The sequence below is a fragment of the Opisthocomus hoazin genome, chromosome 1, assembly GCF_030867145.1.
Source record: "Opisthocomus hoazin isolate bOpiHoa1 chromosome 1, bOpiHoa1.hap1, whole genome shotgun sequence".
Classification (NCBI taxonomy): Eukaryota; Metazoa; Chordata; class Aves; order Opisthocomiformes; family Opisthocomidae; genus Opisthocomus; species Opisthocomus hoazin.
In genome coordinates this window covers 3,622,218-3,644,714 of record NC_134414.1, presented here as the reverse complement: position 1 = coordinate 3,644,714, position 22,497 = coordinate 3,622,218, and the positions used below count along the sequence as shown (strand labels likewise).

At 54.4% G+C, this 22,497-nt stretch overlaps 1 protein-coding gene across 1 annotated transcript in view; it reads right to left on the bottom strand.

The window, feature by feature from the left end:
- The window catches only part of RNF169 (ring finger protein 169), a 36,897-nt gene extending 20,795 nt beyond the window's left edge, over nt 1-16,102 (bottom strand). The window contains exon 1 of the mRNA XM_075414781.1: nt 15,736-16,102. Within this exon, the coding sequence (XP_075270896.1) occupies nt 15,736-16,102 (367 nt within the window). The remainder of the gene's footprint in view (nt 1-15,735) is intronic.
- Between the last annotated feature and the right edge of the window lie 6,395 nt (nt 16,103-22,497).

The following is a 22,497-nucleotide window of genomic DNA, read 5'->3' as shown; positions in this document are numbered from 1 at the left end:
TCAGCTGGTATCAGCGCTCCAGGCAGGGCCAGCACGGCTCAGCATCCCCACGCGCCGCGCTCGGGGTCAAACGGGTACGACAGCGAGGAGGAAGCATCAGTGGTATTTCCTCTTCCCAGCTCGCTGAAATTAAGGGATATAAAGCGGCAGCTCCACCGCTTGTTTTGCTGAGGAAGCTTTTTGATTCCTCAGACACATTGGCCTGAAATGAGAAGTTCACGGCGGGGTAAGTAAATCGAAAACCCAGCGGCCGGCTGCCCCGGCGGGCACCCGCCGGTTCACGGCCACATCTGCCCCCTCCCCGGGGACAGGTCACAGCCCTGGCGCTGAAACACACCATTCTGGGCACAGAGGAACCTGATGAGGTTCAACAAAGCCAAATGCAGGGTCCTGCACCTGGGGAGGAACAACCTCATGCACCAGTACAGGCTGGGGCTGACCTGCTGGAGAGCAGCTCTGCGGAGAGGGACCTGGGCGTCCTGGTGGATGACAGGGTGACCATGAGCCAGCAGTGTGTCCTGGGTGCCAAGAAAGCCAATGGGATCCTGGGGTGCATCAAGAAGAGTGTGGCCAGCAGGACGAGGGAGGTTCTCCTTCCCCTCTACACTGCCCTAGTGAGGCCTCATCTGGAGTACTGTGTCCAGTGCTGGGCTCCCCAGTTCAAGAGAGATGAGGAGCTACTGGAGAGAGTCCAGCGGAGGGCTACGAGGATGAGGAGGGGACTGGAACATCTCCCCTACAAGGAGAGGTTGAGGGAACTGGGCTTGTTCAGCCTGAAGAAGAGAAGGCTGCGAGGGGACCTTAGAAATGCTTACAAATATCTGAAGGGTGGGTGTCAGGAGGATGGGGCCAAGCTCTTTTCAGTGGTGCCCAGTGACAGGACAAGGGGCAATGGGCACAAACTGAGGCACAGGAAGTTCCGTCTGAAGATGAGGAAGAACTTCTTCCCTCTGAGGGTGACGGAGCCCTGGCCCAGGCTGCCCAGGGAGGTTGTGGAGTCTCCTTCTCTGGAGATATTCAAGACCCGCCTGGACAAGGTCCTGTGCAGCCTGCTGTAGGTGAGTCTGCTTCGGCAGGGGGGTTGGACTAGACGACCCACAGAGGTCCCTTCCAACCCCTACTATTCTATTCTATTCTATTCTATTCTATTCTATTCTATTCTATTCTATTCTATTCTATTCTATTCTATTCTATTCTATTCTATTCATTTAAAGACTGCCTAAATCCCGTTTGCACCCGGCCTGCCTTCCACCGACTTGTTTTTAAAGTTCTTAGAGGAAAGCCCCGTAACTCCAGTCCCTCCCCACCGGTGAGTGCGAACTCCAGACCTTCCCGCTCGAGGAGCTCCGGAGAGGGAACACTGCCAATGCCAGAGCTGAACAAATCACCAAGTATTTCTTTAACACTTGCTTTAAAGGCGGCAGAGAAACCCTCTTGTAATCAAACATCAAGCATGCAGACTATATGGCTTCTTTCTTTTAAAAAAAACCCAGAGCTGCTGTTCCCTCTTACTCACCCGCCTGCGTGAGCTCGGCTTGTTTTTAAAGGAAAAACCCTCAAAATGTCCCAACATGCGTGATAAAAATCCCGAGCAGTGGCGATGCTGGGGAGGCCAGGCTGCATTCCTCGCTCCTGCTTCCGTGCCTGCAACCGGCCGCGCTGGAAACCTTCCACTGGCTTCTCAAAAATGTGTTTTTTCATTTGTGTCCTTGAGCAGTTCCAGTTCTTTGTGAATTTTATCAAGCTGAACTTCCACGGAAGTTCCCAAGAGCGGCGGCAACCTTCAATTACTTCTGAATGTTTAAGGCTTGTCTCAAACCTTATCTTCATGGCTAAAAAGGTGTATTTTATCCCTCCAGGGTAATAAAAGCGCACGAGCTACCCCGAGGGAAACATGCAGCAGTGAAGACGAGCCACATCCAACTGTTTCATTGCTTACATGCGTTCAGCAAGCCAAAAGGGATTTGAAAGAACGGAACTATATTTATCTATAAAGTTGTGCCAGTTTAGCTAACATCGGGTGGAGGCAACTTTATGTACAGCATCTTTATGCAACAACTTGTACTTTTTATAGATGGGTCAAAAGACAGAGACCCCAGATTTCTAACTCTGTGTAGAAGAGATGAAAACAAAAATGTATGCACAACTGTGTATCTACGTTTACAACAACCTGTCATAGTTTCTGGGTTAAAGTGACGCTGCACGGTGGCTGCCCCCAGCCAGAATCCCAGAATCCCAGCACGGCAGCGGTTGGCGGGGCCCTCTGGGGATCCCCCAGCCCAACCCCCTGCCAAAGCAGGGTCACCCAGAGCAGGCTGCACAGGACCACGTTCAGCCGGGGTTGGAATATCTCCAGAGAAGGAGACTCCACAGCCCCTCTGGGCAGCCTGGGCCAGGGCTCCGTCACCCTCAGAGGGAAGAAGTTCTTCCTCGGCTTCAGCTGGAACTTCCTCTGCTTCAGTTTGTGCCCATTGCCCCTTGTCCTGTCGCTGGGCACCACTGGAAAGAGTCTGGCCCCATCCTCCTGACACCCACCCTGAAGAGATTTAGAGGCATTTCTAAGGTCCCCTCTCAGCCTTCTCTTCTCCAGGCTGAACAAGCCCAGCTCCCTCAGCCTCTCCTCGTAGGAGAGATGCTCCAGTCCCCTCCTCATCCTCGTAGCCCTCCGCTGGACTCTCTCCAGTAGCTCCTCATCTTTCTTGAACTGGGGAGCCCAGCACTGGACACAGCACTGCAGCTCGGGCCTCCCCAGGGCAGAGGAGAGGGGGAGGAGAACCTCCCTCGTCCTGCTGGCCACACTCCTCCTGATGCACCCCAGGATCCCATTGGCCTTCTTGGCACCCAGGGCACGCTGCTGGCTCATGGTCACCCTGTCGTCCCCCAGCACTCCCAGTCCCTCTCCGCAGAGCTGCTCTCCAGCAGGTCAGCCCCAGCCTGTACTGGTGCCTGGGGTTGTTCCTCCCCAGGTGCAGGACCCTGCCCTTGCCCTTGTTGAACTCCATCAGGTTCCTCTCTGCCCAACTCTCCAGCCTGTCCAGGTCTCACTGGATGGCAGCACAGCCTTCGGTGTATCCGCTGCCACTCCTCCCAGTTTGGTGTCAAGCCAAGCATGCTGCCATCGGCACAGAACCGCTGCAAATTGAACCGGACTCGTCCTTGCACCGGGATGCAGCTGGGGAGGAAGGTGAGATGGTCAGAGCATCACGCGTGTTCCTCCAGCACACCTCCACGTGCTAATTCTGCACGTTCAGGTCCAGGACAAGGCTGCTGAGCTGTTTTGATGCGTGCTATGGCCTAGGACGACAATGGAAATGGGTAGATGATGGAAGAAACAGCTTTTTACTTGATTTTGCAGCAAAACTCCTGCTTGCTCTTCCTCTCCGGTGATCTGTGGGTCAACAGAGATGGTTTCTGAAGGAAGCTGACTTGGGAGCGCTGGCACTGGGATGCTCCTTCCAGTCAGGGTGATCACACCAGAACAGTTGCAGCAGCAGGAACAAACCCGGCATCCTGGTCTTTTATGCTGGCAGACAGTAGTTTCATCCTATTGTGCTCAATCTTGGAAGAAATAATTGATTTCTGCATTATTTGAGAGGACAAAAGATTTTCTAATTATTTAATGCTGGTTCTCTTCGTAAGAGACGATTGACTCGTAGCCCCAATCCCCTCGAGTGACTCCATCCTCTCAAGGGCAGCACACAGAAGCGTGCGTTACACACCGTCACCGTTAATCCGCCCTCCTGGCCAGCAGATTTTACATTTACTGGCGAAAGATTCAGAAACATCCATCTGGTGAATTCAGCAGCACGGGCTGAATCAGTTGAGCTCGATTCAGAAACCCTTCAGTTCCCTGTCTGTCGTTCAGAGGCTCCCGGGTTTTGCCAAACCGATGCCACCCGGCAAGGCAAAGCTCTGCCACTGGCAGCAGCAAATCCCCCTCGCCCCCAGCTTCCACGGAAACTTTCAGCAGACTTTCTAGCTTCCCTTTATTCCTGGCAGGGATAATCAAAACCTTGAGGTTTGCACTGTTTTTCCTTTTAACTTCCAGCAGTTAGTGTTTATACTTGCAGATGAAGATGAGATCTTCATGTTTTCAAAACACAAAACAAGAAGTTAGAAGGTTTCTGACTACGGAAAGGTTTGGAAACAGTTTTCCCCCAAGAGTAGCTACTCTAGTTCTTTTAAAAGGATGTAAACTAAATTACATGAAGATACACCAGTGGCATGCATCATGTACCCATACAGCTCGGCACTGGCGGATTGGGGCATATTTGGAAACAAGAAATTAAAACTCAGAACATTTCAGCCACAAATCTGCAACTTTTTCAGCAGCGTTAGAATCAGTACGGTTGGAGATGTAGGAAGACCTTGGGCTGTCACGTACAGGGAGGACAACACGCGGCATGGCCAGTCCCTTCTCCTGCCCTGCCGCGGGCAGCTGTGGTCACAGCAAACCGGAGGTGGAACTGAGCTGAGCTAAGACTGATCTACTGAACAAAAATGCAACCCTCTAAAATTTTTTCACCCCAAAAGCAGCTCCTGTACCACAACAGGCTCCAGACCAGTTCTCATGCAAAGCCAAATGGGACAAAAATAGATTTGGAGGTGGTCAAGGCCAGGTTGGATGGGGCTTTGAGCAACCTGGTCTAGTGGAAGGGGTCCCTGCCCCTGGCAGGGGGGTTGGAAGCGATGATCTATAAGGTCCCTTCCAACCCAAACCATTTTATGGTTCTATCGTTTAATCTAGTTCTGAGCCTTGGAGTTCCAGCTGAAGCAGGAGATGACACTAAAAAAACATTAATGTGGGTGATAGCTATTAACATACTGTCATTTCTCCCTCGCTTGCTACACCCTAAATAAGCTAGTACCAACAATTTCAATGCCATTCCCAAGACAAGTCTTCCCAACAGATTTTCACAGAATCACACAATGGTTTGGGTTGGAAGCGACCTTTGAAGATCATCTAGTCCAACCATCCTGCTGTGGGCAGGGACATTTAGTGGTGGACTTGGCAGTGTTAGGTTTATGATTGGACTCAGTGACCTTCAAGGTCTTTCCAGCCTAAATGATTCCATGATTCTATGACCTTCCACCACATGAAGTTGCTCAGAGCCCTGTCCAACCTGGCGTTGAACACTTCCAATGGTGGGGCATTCACAGCTTCTCTGGGCAACCTGCTCCAGTGTCTCACCTCCCTCAGAGTAAAGAATTTCCTCCTTATGTCCAATCTAAACCTACTTTCTTTCGGTTTAAAGCTGTTGTATCTTGTCACTACAGGCCTTGGTAAAAAGGCAGCAATAAGCTCTCCCCGCAGCCTTCTCCTCCCCAGGCTGAGCAGCCCCAGCTCTCCCAGCCTTTCCTCCCAGCAGAGGGGTTCCAGCCCTCGCATCATTGCTGGGGCCTCCTCTGGCCCCGCTCCCACAGCTCCAGCTCTGCCCTGTGCTGAGGGCTCCAGAGCTGGACACAGGACTCCCGCGGGGGCCTCAGCAGAGCGGGGCAGAGGGGTAGAATCACCTAATTTTGCCTGATTTATGTTCCAAATGGAGCGACTCGGCATCCAGCACTGATGCCAGGGCACAGAAACCACTGCTTTCCCCCATACCTCTTGTTCCATTTCTTCATTTTCAAAAGCTTGGTGTGGGGAGCTGAGAAAAGGCACATAAAGCCACCAAGAAGTGGATTTAGACATGAATGAAAAGTAAGACAGAAAACGAAAAAGCCCATCAGTTAATGGGAAGAGGGCAAAGAAATAATTATGAAAGCTTCTTTGAGGCTTCCTGGAGCAAAGGGGTTTTCTTTAAGGTCGTGGAGAAGTAGGGGACCGAGAGAGGAGGCAGCTACTTGAAAACAGCAAAACAGTAGGCTTACTTTCAATATGCAGACGGGTACTACAACTAATTGTTAGGTCATTAGCAAGTATCTAGCAGGTAACAGGCAGACACCAAACTAACATCAACTCCGTAAGAACAACTCACACTAATTCAACCCAATCTCCTCCTCTGATGGGATAATTAGGGGATGAGGGAGGAAACAGGTAACGATACAGGTTCATCTCCTGGGGTGAGAGGGTATTTTACCTGATGTAAAGACCAAGATAGCCACGATTTTTCTTTGCAGAGAAAGTGAAGGACTAGCAGATGCGCTGTGTTAGGGGTTGCCCACGTACTACTGAGCAGCTCATGCAGGAGATACCTCCTGCACTGTCCAAAACTTGCCCTGCACAGAAATGCGTAAGGAAATAAAGCAAGAAAATAAGAGAGCAGGAACTGGAGCATCTCTCCTGTGAGGAAAGGCTGAGGGAGCTGGGCTTGTTCAGCCTGGAGAAGAGAAGGCTGAGAGGGGACCTTAGAAACGCCTCTAAATCTCTTCAGGGTGGGGGTCAGGAGGATGGGGCCAGACTCTTTCCAGTGGTGCCCAGCGACAGGACAAGGGGCAATGGGCACAAACTGAAGCCGAGGAAGTTCCAGCTGAAGACGAGGAAGAACTTCTTCCCTCTGAGTGTGACGGAGCCCTGGAACAGGCTGCCCAGGGGGGCTGTGGAGTCTCCTTCTCTGGAGATATTCCAGACCCACCTGGACACGGTGCTGTGCATCCTGCTCTGGGTGACCCTGCTTCGGCAGGCGGTTGGACTGGGGGATCCCCAGGGGTCCCTTCCAACCCTGACCATTCTGGAATTCTGTGAACCACTGCAAAGGAACTCAAAATCCTGCCCTTACACCTCCGTGGAGAAAGGAGGAGAAGAGCTGGCTGGGGAGCCAGGAGTGTGGGATGAAGGCATCAGAGGAAAGCAACTCTGAGTCCCAGATGGAGAAGCTCTAGGGAGTGGGAGCGGGGTAAGGAGCGATAGCTCTTAACCTCATGAAGACAGGTTATGAAATTCTGCTCGATACGGTTTAGTGCCAACACCCCTTGGCTCACGGAAACTATTTCATTTCAGGCACAGCGCTGCACCAACACAAAAGCCTGCGCGCAGTCCCGGAGCTGCCAGGCACACTCGCAGCCCCGCAGAGCTGCCAGGCTGGGTACAGCAGGGCTCATCCCGAGACGGAGCCGGAATTCCAGCAGACGCAGGCTCATTCCACGAGGCTTCCTTGCGTGCCGCTTCCCAGCTCACCCGTTAGTTCCCGTATTGTCTGGCTACATCCCTGTTTTGCAGGATAACCCTGTCCTCAGCACCCTGAGTAACAGCACGCCAGAAATATTTCCTCTTTTTCGTTTGGAAGCATGCGAAAAAAACCATTCTTAGAAGCACAGTGAGAAAAAAAAATAGCTAGTCTAGCTATAACCACTATTCAGATGGATGCACAACTAGCTGAAAAACTATTTTCCACGAGTTAATGATCCTCTCCCATGCCAGGACAGCCTCTCACATTGGCTACTGGGGCTAGCTCTGGGTCTGGTCACAGAATCACAGAATCACAGAATAGTAGGGGTTGGAAGGGACCTCTGTGGGTCACCCAGTCCAACCCTCCTGCCGAAGCAGGGTCACCTACAGCAGGCTGCACAGGACCTTGTCCAGGCGGGTCTTGAATATCTCCAGAGAAGGAGACTCCACAGCCTCCCTGGGCAGCCTGGGCCAGGGCTCCGTCACCCTCAGAGGGAAGAAGTTCTTCCTCATCTTCAGACGGAACTTCCTGTGCCTCAGTTTGTGCCCATTGCCCCTTGTCCTGTCACTGGGCACCACTGGAAAGAGTTTGGCCCCATCCTCCTGACACCCACCCTTCAGATATTTGTAAGCATTTATAAGGTCCCCTCTCAGCCTTCTCTTCTCCAGGCTGAACAAGCCCAGTTCCCTCAGCCTCTCCTCGTAGGGGAGATGTTCCAGTCCCCTCATCATCCTCGTAGCCCTCCGCTGGACTCTCTCCAGTAGCTCCTCATCTTTCTTGAACTGGGGAGCCCAGAACTGGACACAGTAGTGGTCCTAATCACCCTCTTCATTAACGGCTTGAATGGTAGATTAAAAATAATTTGAGTATCGTGGATGACCAGAGAGAGGACAGCGAGGGAGCAGGTTTCCTGGGCAATCTTAAATTAAGCCCATCCCATCAAACAGCCACACAACACCAATGCTGCGACGAGGGGGGGAAAAAGAGGTGGTGCCGACTTTAATCAGTTTGACGTGGGGAGTAAATCACTGCTTTTCACGTCGCAGGGCAAGGCTTCCTCAGGCTTGCCGTTTCTAAACTCTCAGCGCTGTGGTCTGGAGACAAAAAAAAAAAAACCTGGCGACAGGCTACGGAACAACAGAAATGACAGGAAATTAAGGAATCACCAGGAAACGCTCAAGAACCAGACTGGTCTGGTCCAGCGGGGAAAGAGGGAAACCACAGCCAAAAAAAGACGCGGAGGAAGGAGGGGGAAGTCATGTTAGAAGTCTGGCGAAAACACCCCACCCCTCCTACAAAAGCATCAGTTATTAATTTTTCTGCATAGCTACCAGGCAGAAGTGAAACAAAAGAAATCAGCTGCGTTTGTAACGAAGGAGATTTTGATTAGATATTAGGCAAAATTTTCCTAGCCTTCAGAGGCTGAAACAAAGGCGGCCGTGGGGTCCCCTTTGGCCATCTGTGTACGCACGGACAGCTCGGATGTCTGCGAGGAATGGTTTAGGCGCACTCCACCCTGCCTCGGTGGAGGGGAGCAGATTTCCCCTGTCCCTTCCAAAAACACCTGGGGGATTCGTTATACAAACACTCATTGATTCTTTCCCTCCCGGATCGCTCTCATGTCAGGAGTTTAAAGCTCATGCCCAGCTTAACAAGCCCTTTCCTTGGAAAACTGAATTTCTCTTTCCCTCTTCATAGAGGAACACTTGTCCTCCAGCAATTTTCCAAGCTCGCTGAAGTCATCTGTAATCTGGGATGGTAATGTCAGGATAGGCAAAAAAATCTATCAGTGCAGGCACGTATCCAATACTGAAGGTAAGCCTTATGGAGAGGGGCTTTTCACAAGGGGGTGTAGTGATAGGACAAGGGGGAACGGCTCTAAACTAAAAGAGGGCAGATTTAGAGTAGATATTAGGAAGAAATTCTTCCCCAGGAGGGTGGTGAAACACTGGCCCAGGTTGCCCAGAGAAGCTGTGGCTGCCCCCTCCCTGGCAGTGCTCAAGGCCAGGTTGGATGGAGCTCTGAGCAGCCTGGGCTGGTGGAAGATGTCCCTGCTGATGGCAGGGGGGTTGGAACCAGATGATCTTTAAGGTCCCTGCCAACCCAAACCAGTCTATGATGATCCTATGATTCTATAAGATACAGCCATGATCGCATCTGCTTGTCCTTTTTCACAAGATCCTTTTCTTTCGTCTTGATCTGCAGAGTATTCCAACTTCCCCGGGAGAAATGTGGATGTGCTCATTGTCTTAACAAATCAGGCTGAGCACCTCGCCGTGAACATGTTATGTTCTTTCTTCTTCTTGGCTAGCTGAATCCTCAAACGCACACCCGCAGTCTCCAAGCCTCCCATCTGCTGCACCTATCTGCCTTCCAAGACTTTCACCAGGCAATTGCTTTAATACAAGAAACCTTACTTAGCAAAGCATTACAGCCAGCGCTGCATCTTTAGCTCAAAATGTGGTTTTCCAGGGGGCCTACAGGAAGGTTGGAGAGGGGCTTTTCACAAGGGTGTGTAGTGATAGGACAAGGGGGAACGGCTCTCAACTAAGAGAGGGCAGATTTAGATTAGATCTGAGGAAGAAATTCTTCCCCATGAGGGTGGTGAAACACTGGCCCACGTTGTCCAGAGAAGCTGTGGCTGCCCTGTCCCTGACAGGGTTCAAGGCCAAGTTGGATGGAGCTCTGAGCAACCTGGTCTGGTGGAAAATGTCCCTGCTCACGGCACGGGGGTTGGAACCAGATGATCTTCAAGGTCCCTTCCAACCCTTACCAAAATATGATTCTATGATTCTATCTAGGGTGCCTTTGCAGGTTCTATATGGTACTCAGAGATGCCCACAGAGCAGGTGGAGAGGACGTGGGACCTACGGGCCACCGACACCGTTCTGCAGTAGCAGCTGGAGGCCCAGCTGAAGGGCATCAAATGCCCAGAAGCAGGCAAGCAAACCCAGGCCACGCTAAGACACAGCACAGGCAGCGAGTACGGGTTGTCTCCGCTTACTTCTATCCAGTTTTGCTGGACAAGTGTCATGAGAAGCACATCGCCCTCACATGTACTTGTACAGGATCTAATGCAGAATCCCCAATCTCAGCCAAGGTCTAAGAGCTCCCTAAGTCCATTAGTACCTATAAATCCCAAAGTGAATGACAAAAATTGAGGCTTGAAACCATGATTAATTAGCTAACTTAAGCTGGAATAATAAAGGTATGTCAAGAGGTCACACCAAGTAGTTAATAAGATTTTTGCAGTTTTTAAGTGATTTAATTAAATACCTCAGCTTATTCAGTGTTTGATGACAGAATCACAGAATAGTTGAGGTTGGCAAAGAGCACAGGAAACCAAACCCCTCTCCTCAAGCAGGGTCACCAGGAGCAGGCTGGCCAGGTCCACGTCCAGTTGGGTTTTGACGATCTCCGAGGATGGAGACTCCACAGCTTCCCTGGACAATCTGTGCCAGTGTCTGGTCACCCTCACAGTAAAAGATTTTTTTCTTCTCGTGAGTGAAACTTCTCGTATTTCAGTTTGTGCCCACTGCCTCCTGTCCCGTCACTGGGCACCACCAGAAGATCCCGGTTCTGCTGCCTTCACTGCCTCCTCTCAGGGATCTGTACACGTTGGTAAGGTCCTCCCAGGTCTTCACCCATCTGTCATTACGGGTGTTATGGGGACAAGGGTCAAAATGGCAAAAAGCAAATGGACATGATGGAAAACAAGAGCGACTTCTACAAGTACGTCAGCAGTAAAACGAAAATGTGGGTCTGCTGCTGGGTGGGGCAGAGGACCTGATGCCAAAGGACATGAAAAAGGCCGAGATGTTCAATGCCTCCTTTCCTCAGCCTTTACCGGTAGAGCAGGTCCAGAGGAGGCCACAAAAATGGTGAGAGGGCTGGAACCCCTCTGCTGTGGGGAAAGGCTGAGAGAGTTGGGGCTGCTCAGCCTGGAGAAGAGAAGCCTCCAGGGTGACCTTATTGTAGCCTTTCAGTATATAAAGGGGGCTTATAAAACAGATGGAGAGGGACTTTTCACCAAGGCCTGCCATGACAGGACAAGGTGAAACAGCTTTAAACTGAAAGAGGGGAGATTTCGATTTGATCTAAGAAAGAAATATTCCCCTGTGAGGGTGGTGAGGCCCTGGCCCAGGTTGCCCAGAGAAGCTGTGGCTGCCCCCTCCCTGGCAGGGTTCAAGGCCAGGTTGGATGGGGCTTTGGGCACCCTGGGCTGGTGGAAGGGGTCCCTGTCCATGGCAGCGGGTTGGAACTGGGTGATCTTTAAGGTCCCTCCGAACCCAAACCTGTGATTCTAAGACCAGCTTCAGGAATCCTAAGCCCCTGAGGCCAGTGGGAAACTCCAGAGCAGGGAAGACCCACCCTCGCTGGAGGAAGGATCGGGTCAGGGAACATTTAAACAAACTGGACATAGGCAAGTTGATGGAACCTAACGAGCTGCACCCACGAGGGCTGAGGGAGCTGGTCAACATCATTGTGAGCCCACTCTTGATTATCTCTGAAAGGTCATGGTGACTGGGAGAGGTTCTTGAGACCCAGAAGAAAGCAGATGTCACTCCTCCCTTCATCAAGGGCAAGGAGGAAGAATGGCAGGGCCAGCCCCACCTCGATCCCTGGGAATGTAATGGAGCAGCTGTTCCTGGAAACCACTTCAAGACAAGGGCAAGGAGGTGTTCGGGAGGTAGTCGGCTTGGACTGATGAAAAGGAAAACCATGCTTAACCAACACAGTAGTCCTCTGCGATGAGATGCCTGGCTCATGGATGAGCGGAGAGCAGTGGATGTTGCTTATCTCGATCAGTGAAGGGCCATGAAGATTTCACTAAGTGACTGGAGTACCTGACAGGTGGCCAAGCGTGGAGGTCGAGGGAGGGGATTCTGCCCCTTTATTCCGCTCTTGTCAGACCCCACCTGGAGTCCTGCGTCCAGCTCTGGAGCCCCCAACATAGGAAGGACAGGGATGTGTTGGAGCGGGGCCACAGGAGGGCCACAAAGATGATCAGAGGGCTGGAGCACCTCTCCTACGAGGACAGGCTGAGGGAGTTGGGGCTGTTCAGCCTGGAGAAGAGAAGGCTCCGGGGTGACCTTAGAGCAGCTGCCAGTACCTGAAGGGGCTACAGGAAGGATGGAGAGGGGCTTTTCACAAGGGTGTGTAGTGATAGGACACGGGGGAACGGCTCTAAACTAAAAGAGGGCAGATTTAGATTAGATATGAGGAAGAAATTCTTCCCCAGGAGGGTGGTGAAACACTGGCCCAGGTTGCCCAGAGAAGCTGTGGCTGCCCCCTCCCTGGCAGTGCTCAAGGCCAGGTTGGATGGAGCTCTGAGCAGCCTGGGCTGGTGGAAGATGTCCCTGCTGATGGCAGGGGGGTTGGAACCAGATGATCTTTAAGAGGAGGCTGAGGGAGCTGGGACTGTTCAGTCTGGAGAAGAGCAGGCTCAGGGAGATCTTACCAATGCGTTTAAACAGCTGGTGAAAGACAGTACAGAAGATGGATCCAGGCTCTTCTCAGCGGTGCCCAGTGGCAGGACAAGAGGAAACAGGCACAAATTAAAATACAAGAAGTTTCATTTAACATAGCCAAAGACTTTTTACTGTCAAGGTTATCAAGCACTGACCCAGGTTGCCCAGAGAAGCTGCAAAGTCTCCAATCTCGGAGACAGTGAAAGCCCAACGGGACACTGTCCTGGGCAATCTGCCGCTGGTCACCCTGCCTTGAGCAGGGGTTGGGTCTCGAGAGGCCCCTGCCAACCCCAGCTTTGCTGTGATTCTCCAACAAGCCTCGCTAACGGCAAGATAAACCAGATCCACTGCTCGCTCTCTGCGCGTAGGAGGTTACCGTTCGTAACGGATCGGCTACCTTTGATTTCCACGCCATTAGCCCAACTTACAACACAAGTGGCCAATTATCTCCACGGCTTTTAGCCCGACGCACCCGTCCGGTGCTGCTTGAGGACAAGCTCGAGCCTAAGCTGGAAACGCAGCAGAAACGCCGTTCAAGATCACAGCTCATTTTAGCTCCCCTCATCGGCTGTTAACTCAACCGCTCCACAGCTCTAAGCACAATTTTACGGCGGCGAGGTCTACGGCACGAAACGCGACCAGAGCGCAGGGCGGGCAGGGGTTGGTCCGGCCCAATTCAGAGCGCCCACGACAAAGCCGCGCTCGAGGCGTACAAGGTGACGGCTCAGATGCACGTGTCCACCCGCGTTTGGGGGGCACACCTCACGCTTCTCGGCGCTTCTCAGTACCCTCAGCAAGTTTGCTGATGACACCAAACTGGGAGGAGTGGTGGATACACCAGCAGGCTGTGCTGCCATTCAGCGTGACCTGGATAGGCTGGAGAGTTGGGCAGAGAGGAACCTGATGAGGTTCAACAAAGCCAAATGCAGGGTCCTGCACCTGGGGAGGAACAACCCCAGGCACCAGGACAGGCTGGGGCTGACCTGCTGGAGAGCAGCTCTGCAGAGAGGGACCTGTGCGTCCTGGTGGACGACAGGGTGACCATGAGCCAGCAGCGTGCCCTGGCTGCCAAGAAAGCCAATGGGATCCTGGGGTGCATCAAGAAGAGTGTGGCCAGCAGGACAAGGGAGGTTCTCCTTCCCCTCTACACTGCCCTAGTGAGGCCCCATCTAGAGTACTGTGTCCAGTTCTGGGCTCCCCAGTTCAAGAGAGATGAAGAGCTACTGGAGAGAGTCCAGCGGAGGGCTATGAGGATGATGAGGGGACTGGAACATCTCCCCTACGAGGAGAGGTTGAGGGAACTGGGCTTGTTCAGCCTGAAGAAGAGAAGGCTGCGAGGGGACCTTATAAATGCTTACAAGTATCTGAAGGGTGGGTGTCGGGAGGATGGGGCCAAGCTCTTTTCAGTGGTGCCCAGTGACAGGACAAGGGGCAATGGGCACAAACTGAGGCACAGGAAGTTCTGTCTGAACATGAGGAAGAACTTCTTCCCTCTGAGGGTGACGGAGCACTGGAACAGGCTGCCCAGGGAGGTTGTGGAGTCTCCTTCTCTGGAGATATTCAAGACCCGCCTGGACAAGGTCCTGTGCAGCCTGCTGTAGGTGACCCTGCTTCGGCAGGGGGTTGGACTAGATGACCCACAGAGGTCCCTTCCAACCCCTACTATTCTGTGATTCTGTGATTCTAAGACCCCCCACGATTCTCTCCAAGACACCTCCAGAGCTTTAGGAAGTTTGGGCAGGCAGAAAACGACAACCAACAGGGTGACGGGGTGCCCTGCTGCAAAGCATCCACATCTCGGACAATTCAAGGCAAGCAGAGAACTAAAACTAATTTTTCTTATAGAAAAACAACCAAGGCACTGCATACGCACTCCTGCAGCACGGCTGGGTATTTTCTTTCAAGCTAGGTCGGACCAAAGCGAGTATATTTAAGCGTGACCAACACAACCACCTTGGAGCATAGATTGACTCGGGGAGTTTCTGCTGTCCCTCCTCCGGCTGGGCCGGGGAGGAGGAATCGCTCCCAGCCGTTTGGCTCGGCTCCCTCCGGACAGCCCGTCTGCTCATTGATTCAGCAAATCCTTCTGCGCGAAGGCTTCCCAGTTTGCTTCCAGCAAAGGTTAGCGGGGTTACTTCAAACCACCAATTTAAGCCGTTTAAGCTCATCCTGCCAATTTTTCCCATAGCAAATTAGAGGACGCTGACACGAGCGTGAACCGGGAGACCAGTAACGCGCTGGAAAAGGAACGGTCAGGGCACGGCTGGACGGTTAAAAGGACGTTCAACCGTGGCTTAAAGCCTCGTCTGCTCTCCAGGGCTCCCACCAGCGCCGCGACGTCGGCGAAGCGCTCGCGTAGGTGCGGCGTGGGCAGCCGATCTCTGCCAGCGCTGCCGCGTCCCCTCTCCAACCGAGACGCACCGCGGCGCCGGCAGAAGATCCCGGCGCTCCGGGAGGTTTTGACAGCGGCAAGGTGCGCGTCTTCTGCATCCTTCCACCGGGAAAGAGCAACGCCGCCGCCTCAAACGAGGGTTTATTTTAAGCGGTAGGCAGGGAACGGTTTTCTAGGAGTTGAGGAAGGCTGCCGGCTGTCGAGGCGGGGAGGAAGCGCGCGACAGAAAGCTGTGACCTCAGAAACGATGGACTTTTTTTATGTCAACAAGGGACCGGGACTTCCCACGGCGCAAAAGCTTTCCGCTCCCGACGTGGCAGAAACCCGCCCGACTTCCACCAGCCCTTCCGACGGGCAGCACCACCATACCCAGCCACTTTTAGGACAACTTTATGATAAAAATAATTGCCCGTTCGCTATTCCGGGGTCCAAACCCAGCCCTGCTCCACGCTGGGTGTGTTTAGACCCGTGGGTGCTGAGAACGGGGCGAGACGCTGCCGGCAACCGGCTCCCACCCAGCCTTCACACCTCGCCGCTGCTCCACGGGAGCCGCCCTGCCCTCACCCCATCGCCGACGCTGCCGGGCACGGCGAAGCGGGGAAAAGCCGCGCGTCCGCAGGCCTCGAGGCCCACCACCACGAGAAGGCCTCCAGGCCCATCTCCCACCGCCGCGAAGGAAGGTGGGCTCGGCCTCGCCGCTCTCCCGCCCGGGCTTGGCGCCCGCTGAGAACTCGGCGCAACCGCCTTGGCGGCAAACTCGGCGCACCTGGGTCCGGCGGCCGCTGCTCCCCTCCTCCTCCTCCTCCTCCTCCTCCTCCTCCTCCTCCTGCGGCGGCCGTGGTGGCGGCGGGCTCGGGCCGGGCCTGCTGGCGACGGGCCCAGGTGGAGAGGCGGCTGCGGCAGAGCGGGCAGCAGAGGCCCGGGCCCTGCAGGCAACGCTGGAAGCAGGCGAGGCAAAGCGAGTGGCGGCAGGGCGGCGTCACCGCCTCCGCCAGCGGCTGCCGGCAAACCGGGCACTCCTCCTCCTCCTCTTCCTCCCCCGCCGCCGTCGCCCCGGGCCGTCCCCGCCGCCTCCTCCCCCGCCGCGCCTGCACCGCGGCCCGACCGCCCGGGCCCGCCGCCGCCGCCGCCATCTTCTCACGCTTTGGAGGGACAGAGCGTTGGGGGCGGGGAGGCCCCGCCCATCACACATAATTCATAACGAGGCGCCACCCCCCTGCTTCATATTCATGAGCGCCGCGGCGCTTCTGCGGCCACTCCGCGTCGGCCGCGCCCTCTTGTTGAATATTCATGAGTCGCGGCTATATAAGGAAGGGCCGCCTCTCTGCTCCCTTAGTAGCTGGAGGCCGCTCGGTGCGGCGGGGCCGGGGCCGGGGCCGGGGCCGGGGCCGGGGCCGGGGCCGGGGCCGGGGCCGGGGCCGGGGCCGGGGCCGGGGCCGGGGCCGGGGCCGGGGCCGGGGCCGGGGCCGGGTGGTTTCGCCTCACAGAGCCCGGGCGCGGTGTGAGGGGCTGCGGAGCGGGAGCGCTGACCCGGAGGAGGCCGATGTCACCTCCGCAACCCCGGCGAGGGCCCAGGGCAGGGCGGCCGCGCTCTCCTTCAGCAAACCGCAGCTCTCCAGGCCGTGGCCCGCCATGGGGGGCTCCTCTGCGGTTGTGAGGGGGATACATCTCCTATTCCAGCTTTCCTGGGTGCTTCGGTGAGGGGGATATATCTCCTATTCCAGGTGAAGGGTGTAATCCTGGGTTGTTGCAGCTGGTGTGGGTTCCATGGAGCTGCTTTGAACCTCAGGGGTTTTATGGCTGGGGGCTCTTGGCAGCCCCAGAGTGTGTCTGTGGGGAGGACGCAGCCCTCCAGCCACTCCCGGCCTCCTCCTCCGACATGATCAGGTGGTGGGTCTTCAGACACCACGAAATCCCCATGTGCAAACAATCCTTTGCTGTCTTGGTTTGCTGTTGCTGACAGTTTCTCTTCCTTCTGTCCACAGCACGTTCTCCTTTTTGGGCTCCTTGGCACTCGTTAGGCACAGCTTGACTTGGACGTCGCAAGGCCAAGTGGTGGAGGGCTTCCCATCCTGGCTAGAAAAGTCCAGGAGCTCCACAGATGAGATCAGCAGGTTATAAAGTGGCAGAGCACAGGGGCCAGTACCGCACCAACCCTTTAGTTTAAACCTTCCTGGGTTATATATTTGTATATACCCTTTTCTGGGTAATGTGTGGTACTCCCCATCTGCAATACTGTGTCCAGTGCTGGGCTCCCCAGTTCAAGGAAGATGAGGAGCTACTGGAGAGAGTCCAGCGGAGGGCTACAAGGATGGTGAGGGGACTGGAGCATCTCTCCTACGAGGAGAGGCTGAGGGAGCTGGGCTTGTTCAGCCTGGAGAAGAGAAGTCTGAGAGGGGACCTTAGAAATGCCGATAAATCTCTTCAGGGTGGGTGTCAGGAGGATGGGGCCAGACTCTTTCCAGTGGTGCCCAGCAACAGGACAAGGGGCAACGGGCACAAACGGAAGCTGAGGAAGTTCCAGCTGGAGACGAGGAAGAACTTCTTCCCTCTGAGGGTGATGGAGCCCTGGCCCAGGCTGCCCAGAGGGGCTGTGCAGTCTCCTTCTCTGGAGATATTCAAGACCCGGCTGAACGTGGTCCTGTGCAGCCTGCTCTGGGTGACCCTGCTTGGGCAGGGGGTTGGGCTGGGGGATCCCCAGAGGTCCCTTCCAACCCCTGCCATGCTGGGATTCTGTGATTCTTCAATACCTGCTTGTAGATAATCAGTCAGCATTTTTGCAGTGCTTGGTTCCACAGTCATGGGGTCTGCAGGAACCCAAATCCCCCCACTTGCGGCCTCAGGCCAGCCTAGCAGCCATGTCCCCAAAATCCCAGGTCACCCCCAACCCATCATCTTCCACTGCTGCTTGAAACAGGGGCTTAAAATTCATCTGGAGTTTTTTCAGTTCTGCTAAAGAACTCCCTGAGGAGGGGTGGGAGGGGTGGTGGGGCAGGTCCTGCTCTTGCTTAAGCTAGGGTGTGAGCTCCTGGGGGGTGAGGGGTGGGGAGGTTTAGGAAATCACATCCCTGAAATGATCCGCTTCCAACACAGAGCCTGTGAAGCTCTGTTCCTTGTGGATTCTCTGGTGTCTGGTAATACATCCCAGTTAGTGCAGGGCACTAATTTACATTTCTTACACCCAGCTCCTGTTTGCACAGGATATTTTAACGTGCAATACCCTTGAGATTTTGATCTTCCCGTCAGGCTGGTTGGAAGGGCCAGCTGATTCAGGAGCGATTAGACCTGCAAGGCTTCCTTAGCCCAAGCTAAGAAACCGGGATAAAACCCTTACGAAGGTGCACTCCTACCTGCAGCGCTTGCAGCAGCAGGGACAACGCTGCCGTGCGTCTGCTGCTGTCAGCGTTTGAGGGCTGAGCGATGCAGAGTTGATTATTTTCGTTAACAACATTTAACAAATACTCCTCGGAGGTTTAATGTAAGGAGCAGTCATTTTTGAAGGAAGACCGACAGTGTTTGGCCTGCAGCATTAAGCGATTAGCAAACGAGGAGGAGACCTTCAACGCTCAGGGAGCAGACTGATGATTTAACAAACAGCTTTTGCTGAGGGAGAAAGGCTTTGAACTGCTTTCCTGCTGTGAGGTGCCGCATCTTTTTGGGGAGCCTTGGAGGAAGAGATCCAAAATCACATTTAATCATTGTGGGGTCTTTTTTAGGGGAAGGGTGTGGGAAAGAGGTTGCAAAACAGAGCTGGCGTAGAGGGGTGTGCCCTGGCTGCCAAGAAAGCCAATGGGATCCTGGGGTGCATCAAGAAGAGTGTGGCCAGCAGGACGAGGGAGGTTCTCCTTCCCCTCTACACTGCCCTGGGGAGGTCCCATCTGCAGTGCTGTGTCCAGTGCTGGGCTCCCCAGTTCAAGAAAGATGAGGAGCTACTGGAGAGAGTCCAGTGGAGGGCTACGAGGATGACGAGGGGACTGGAACATCTCCCCTACAAGGAGAGGTTGAGGGAACTGGGCTTGTTCAGCCTGAAGAAGAGAAGGCTGCGAGGGGACCTTATAAATGCTTACAAATATCTGCAGGGTGGGTGTCAGGAGGATGGGGCCAAGCTCTTTCCAGTGGTGCCCAGCGACAGGACAAGGGGCAATGGGCACAAACTGAGGCACAGGAAGTTCCATCTGAAGATGAGGAAGAACTTCTTCCCTCTGAGGGTGACGGAGCCCTGGCCCAGGCTGCCCAGGGAGATTGTGGAGTCTCCTTCTCTGGAGATATTCAAGACCCGCCTGGACAAGGTCCTGTGCAGCCTGCTGTAGGTGACCCTGCTTCGGCAGGAGGGTTGGACTAGATGACCCACAGAGGTCCCTTCCAACCCCTACTATTCTGTGATTCTGTGGGATGTGCAGCCAGAGCAGGGTGGGCAGGGAAAAAGAGGCTGCAAACAGGCTTTGAAAATAAGCAAGACAGCAAGGCGTGGGCATGAGCAAGGGGTACTGGCTGCTGGCAGGGACGAGCTCCTTGTGTACAGCGAACCCCAACTCCATCCCTGTGGGGTTATCAGCTGCCTTGGGAGCTGATTCCTGGGATCTATTTCACGGTGGCTCCCGTTTTTCCCTTCCTCCTCCGGGCAGGGTTTGCAGAGGGATGCTCTTCCAGGAGGGAATGGTTGAGGAGAGGAGCTGTGGCGTCCAGATGCGTGTGCTTTCCTCAATAGTTGGGGGAATACAAACCCCCCTGCCATGTTGCTGGTGACAGGGGACTAAGCTGAGTGGTTGGTTATTAAAGACAAATGCTACTTGGAGTTTCAGATCCGTGTGATATCACATCCCAGCATTGCCCGAGGGGGTGCAGGACTCATGGAAAATCCAGCTGGCAAGGTTCCCATGGGGTTATTCAGTCACCCCCTTTCCCGGCAGCGGGATCAGCTCAGCCCGAGTCACTCCTGAGCAATGCTTGGTCATCCTCTTCTGAAAGACCTCCAGTGCTGGCAACCCACCTCCCTGCCAGGCGACTGGCTGAGCTTATCCCTGCCATCAGAAAGGGCTTTTTTTTTTTTTTTTTCTGTTGTTGGACATAAATCTTCCGTAATTCTTGTCTTGGTGTCCCTCCTGGCCCCGTTAACCTGCATCCCTTCCTCCCGCCTCAGGCTGGTAACGGAGGATTCTCGACTCGGAGCTGCCATGGCACAGCTGCTCCCTGAATTGAAGTGCTGGGGTTGGGGAGCGAGTCAGATCCCAGGGAGGGGTTTGTGTTATGTCCCAAAGCATCCCAGGGAATTGTTAGAAAGATCCTTGGTACAGTTTTGGTCTCCAAAAACTGGCCCCCTGCTAACCCAGCCCATCCCCAGGCATGTTTTTGAGGTTACTGGGGCCACAGGTTGTTCTTCAAAAGTAGTTTAGATGCAGTCACGCTGTCTGGGAAGGAATAAAGCACTTAACAGTGTGGCTTTAGCCTGGGTAAGGACTATTTAATTTGTTAGTAGCTACAGGCTCCATCTGTGGAGCCTCAAATTGCTGTGACACATACCACAAGCGGCATGGCACACCAGGAAGGGGTGGGAGCGGGTGGTTGGGTGAGGGCCCTTGCTGCCACCACCTCTGTGCTGTCAAAATCCCACCCGGTGCCTGTCTCCCCCTCCAGACACCTAAATTGCTTCAAACTCTGGGCTTCTCGTGGGGAGTCTGAGATGGATATCTGCTTGGAAAGCCCACCAGCACGCCTCCGAGCTGGCCTGGCACAAGCGAGGTGGCATGCAGGCTTGTGAGGTTGGGCCATAGCTTGTTGGGGTGTTAGATGTGAGGAGTGGGAGATGCACAGCACCCGTGCAAGCAGGAGGCCTGGCCAGCTCACCAGCTCTTCTGCTTTCCAGGTTGTCACGTGTGCTGGGTTGGGAAGGCGTCTTGTCTCTCTGCTGAAGTTGATCCTGGACCCCTGCTTCGATATTTGTGCAGCGCCGAGTGCATAGGACACTTGGTAGCATCTCAGCATCCTGGGAGATGAGTTAGCAGGGAAGGAAGAGGGGGATGAACCATCCCGGTCACATTGTCCCAGAACTTCTCCTGGGGTGAGTCTGCTCTTTCCTACACCAGCGGTGGGGGCTGAGGTTGGGGTGTTGCGACTCACACGGGGAGCGGGAGAGGCTGTTTTGTTTCTTCAGCCAGACTAGGGAAGGAGGACGTGGGACAATCTGGACTTTGTCAGTCACCCACCACAAGTTTGACTGTTCTTGTGTGCCCTGGGAATGAGGGGAAGATGGACGTAATAGAGATTTAGGGAATTTTTCAGGAGATTTGTTCTCTCTTGGTTTTAGGTTGCCATGGCTGCCAGACCTCTCTGGTGCCTCTCCATCCTTCTGATACCTCCAGCAGCTCCTCATCGCTGCGGTGTAGTTGGAGTTTATTTATCTGCAGCTGAGTAGAGTGCTCAGGTTTTGGATCAAGGGTAGCAACACCTCTGGGGACCTCTACATTGCTGAGACAGTGTTAGTGGGAGAGCCACCCACTCCCGCAGGGATGACCAAAAGCTTCGTGAAGCCATCGTGGAGGGGCAGGGCAGCGGGTTGGATGGGACGTGCACGAGGTAGCAGTAAATGCCACCAAACCATCAGGTCAAGCGCATGTTTTTGGGGCATCTGTTTGGGGAGTTAACTTTTTTTTTCTTGCGAAGCTGTGTGCTGAGCAGGACAGAGCACAGGGAACCCGTGCCTCAGGTTTGCACACCCTGCTTTCTAATGCCTCATGCTCTTAACAACCAGCAGCGAATGTATTTGAGGGAATTGCACCCCAGTCCAGACAACCAGGGGTGCTGGACTGATTTTTACCCACGCTCCCTGCTCCTTCAGGGCTGTATCACAGAATCACAGAATGCTTTGGGACCTTTAGAGGCCATCTAGCCCAACCCCCTGCAGTGAGCAGGGACATCTCCAGCTGATCAGCTTGCTCAGAGCCCCGTCTCCACTACCTCTCTGGGCAACCTGTGCCAGGATTTCACCACTCTCGTGGTAAAAAATTTCTTCCTTATATCCAGTCTGTATCTCCCCTCCCTTAGTTTAAAGCCATTACTCCTTGTTCTCTCACAACAGGCCTTGCTAAAAAGATTTTCCCCATCTTTCCTATAGGCCCCTTCAGCTACTGAAAGGCCGCAATAAGGTCTCCTCGGAGCCTTCTCCTCTCCAGGCTGAGCAGCCCCAGCTCTCCCAGCCTTTCCTCCCAGCAGAGGGGTTCCAGCCCTCGCATCATTGCTGGGGCCTCCTCTGGCCCCGCTCCCACAGCTCCAGCTCTGTCCTGTGCTGAGGGCTCCAGAGCTGGACGCAGGACTCCCGGGGGGTCTCAGCAGAGCGGGGCAGAGGGGCAGAATCCCCTCCCTCGCCCTGTGCCCACGCTGCTGGGGATGCAGCCCAGGGCACGGTTGGCCTTCGGGGCTGCCAGCACACACTGCCAGGTCATGGCCAGCTTCTCATCCCCCAGCACCCCCAAGTCCTTCTTGGCAGGGCTGCTCTCCATCCCTTCATCCCCCACCCTGTGTTGGACCCAGG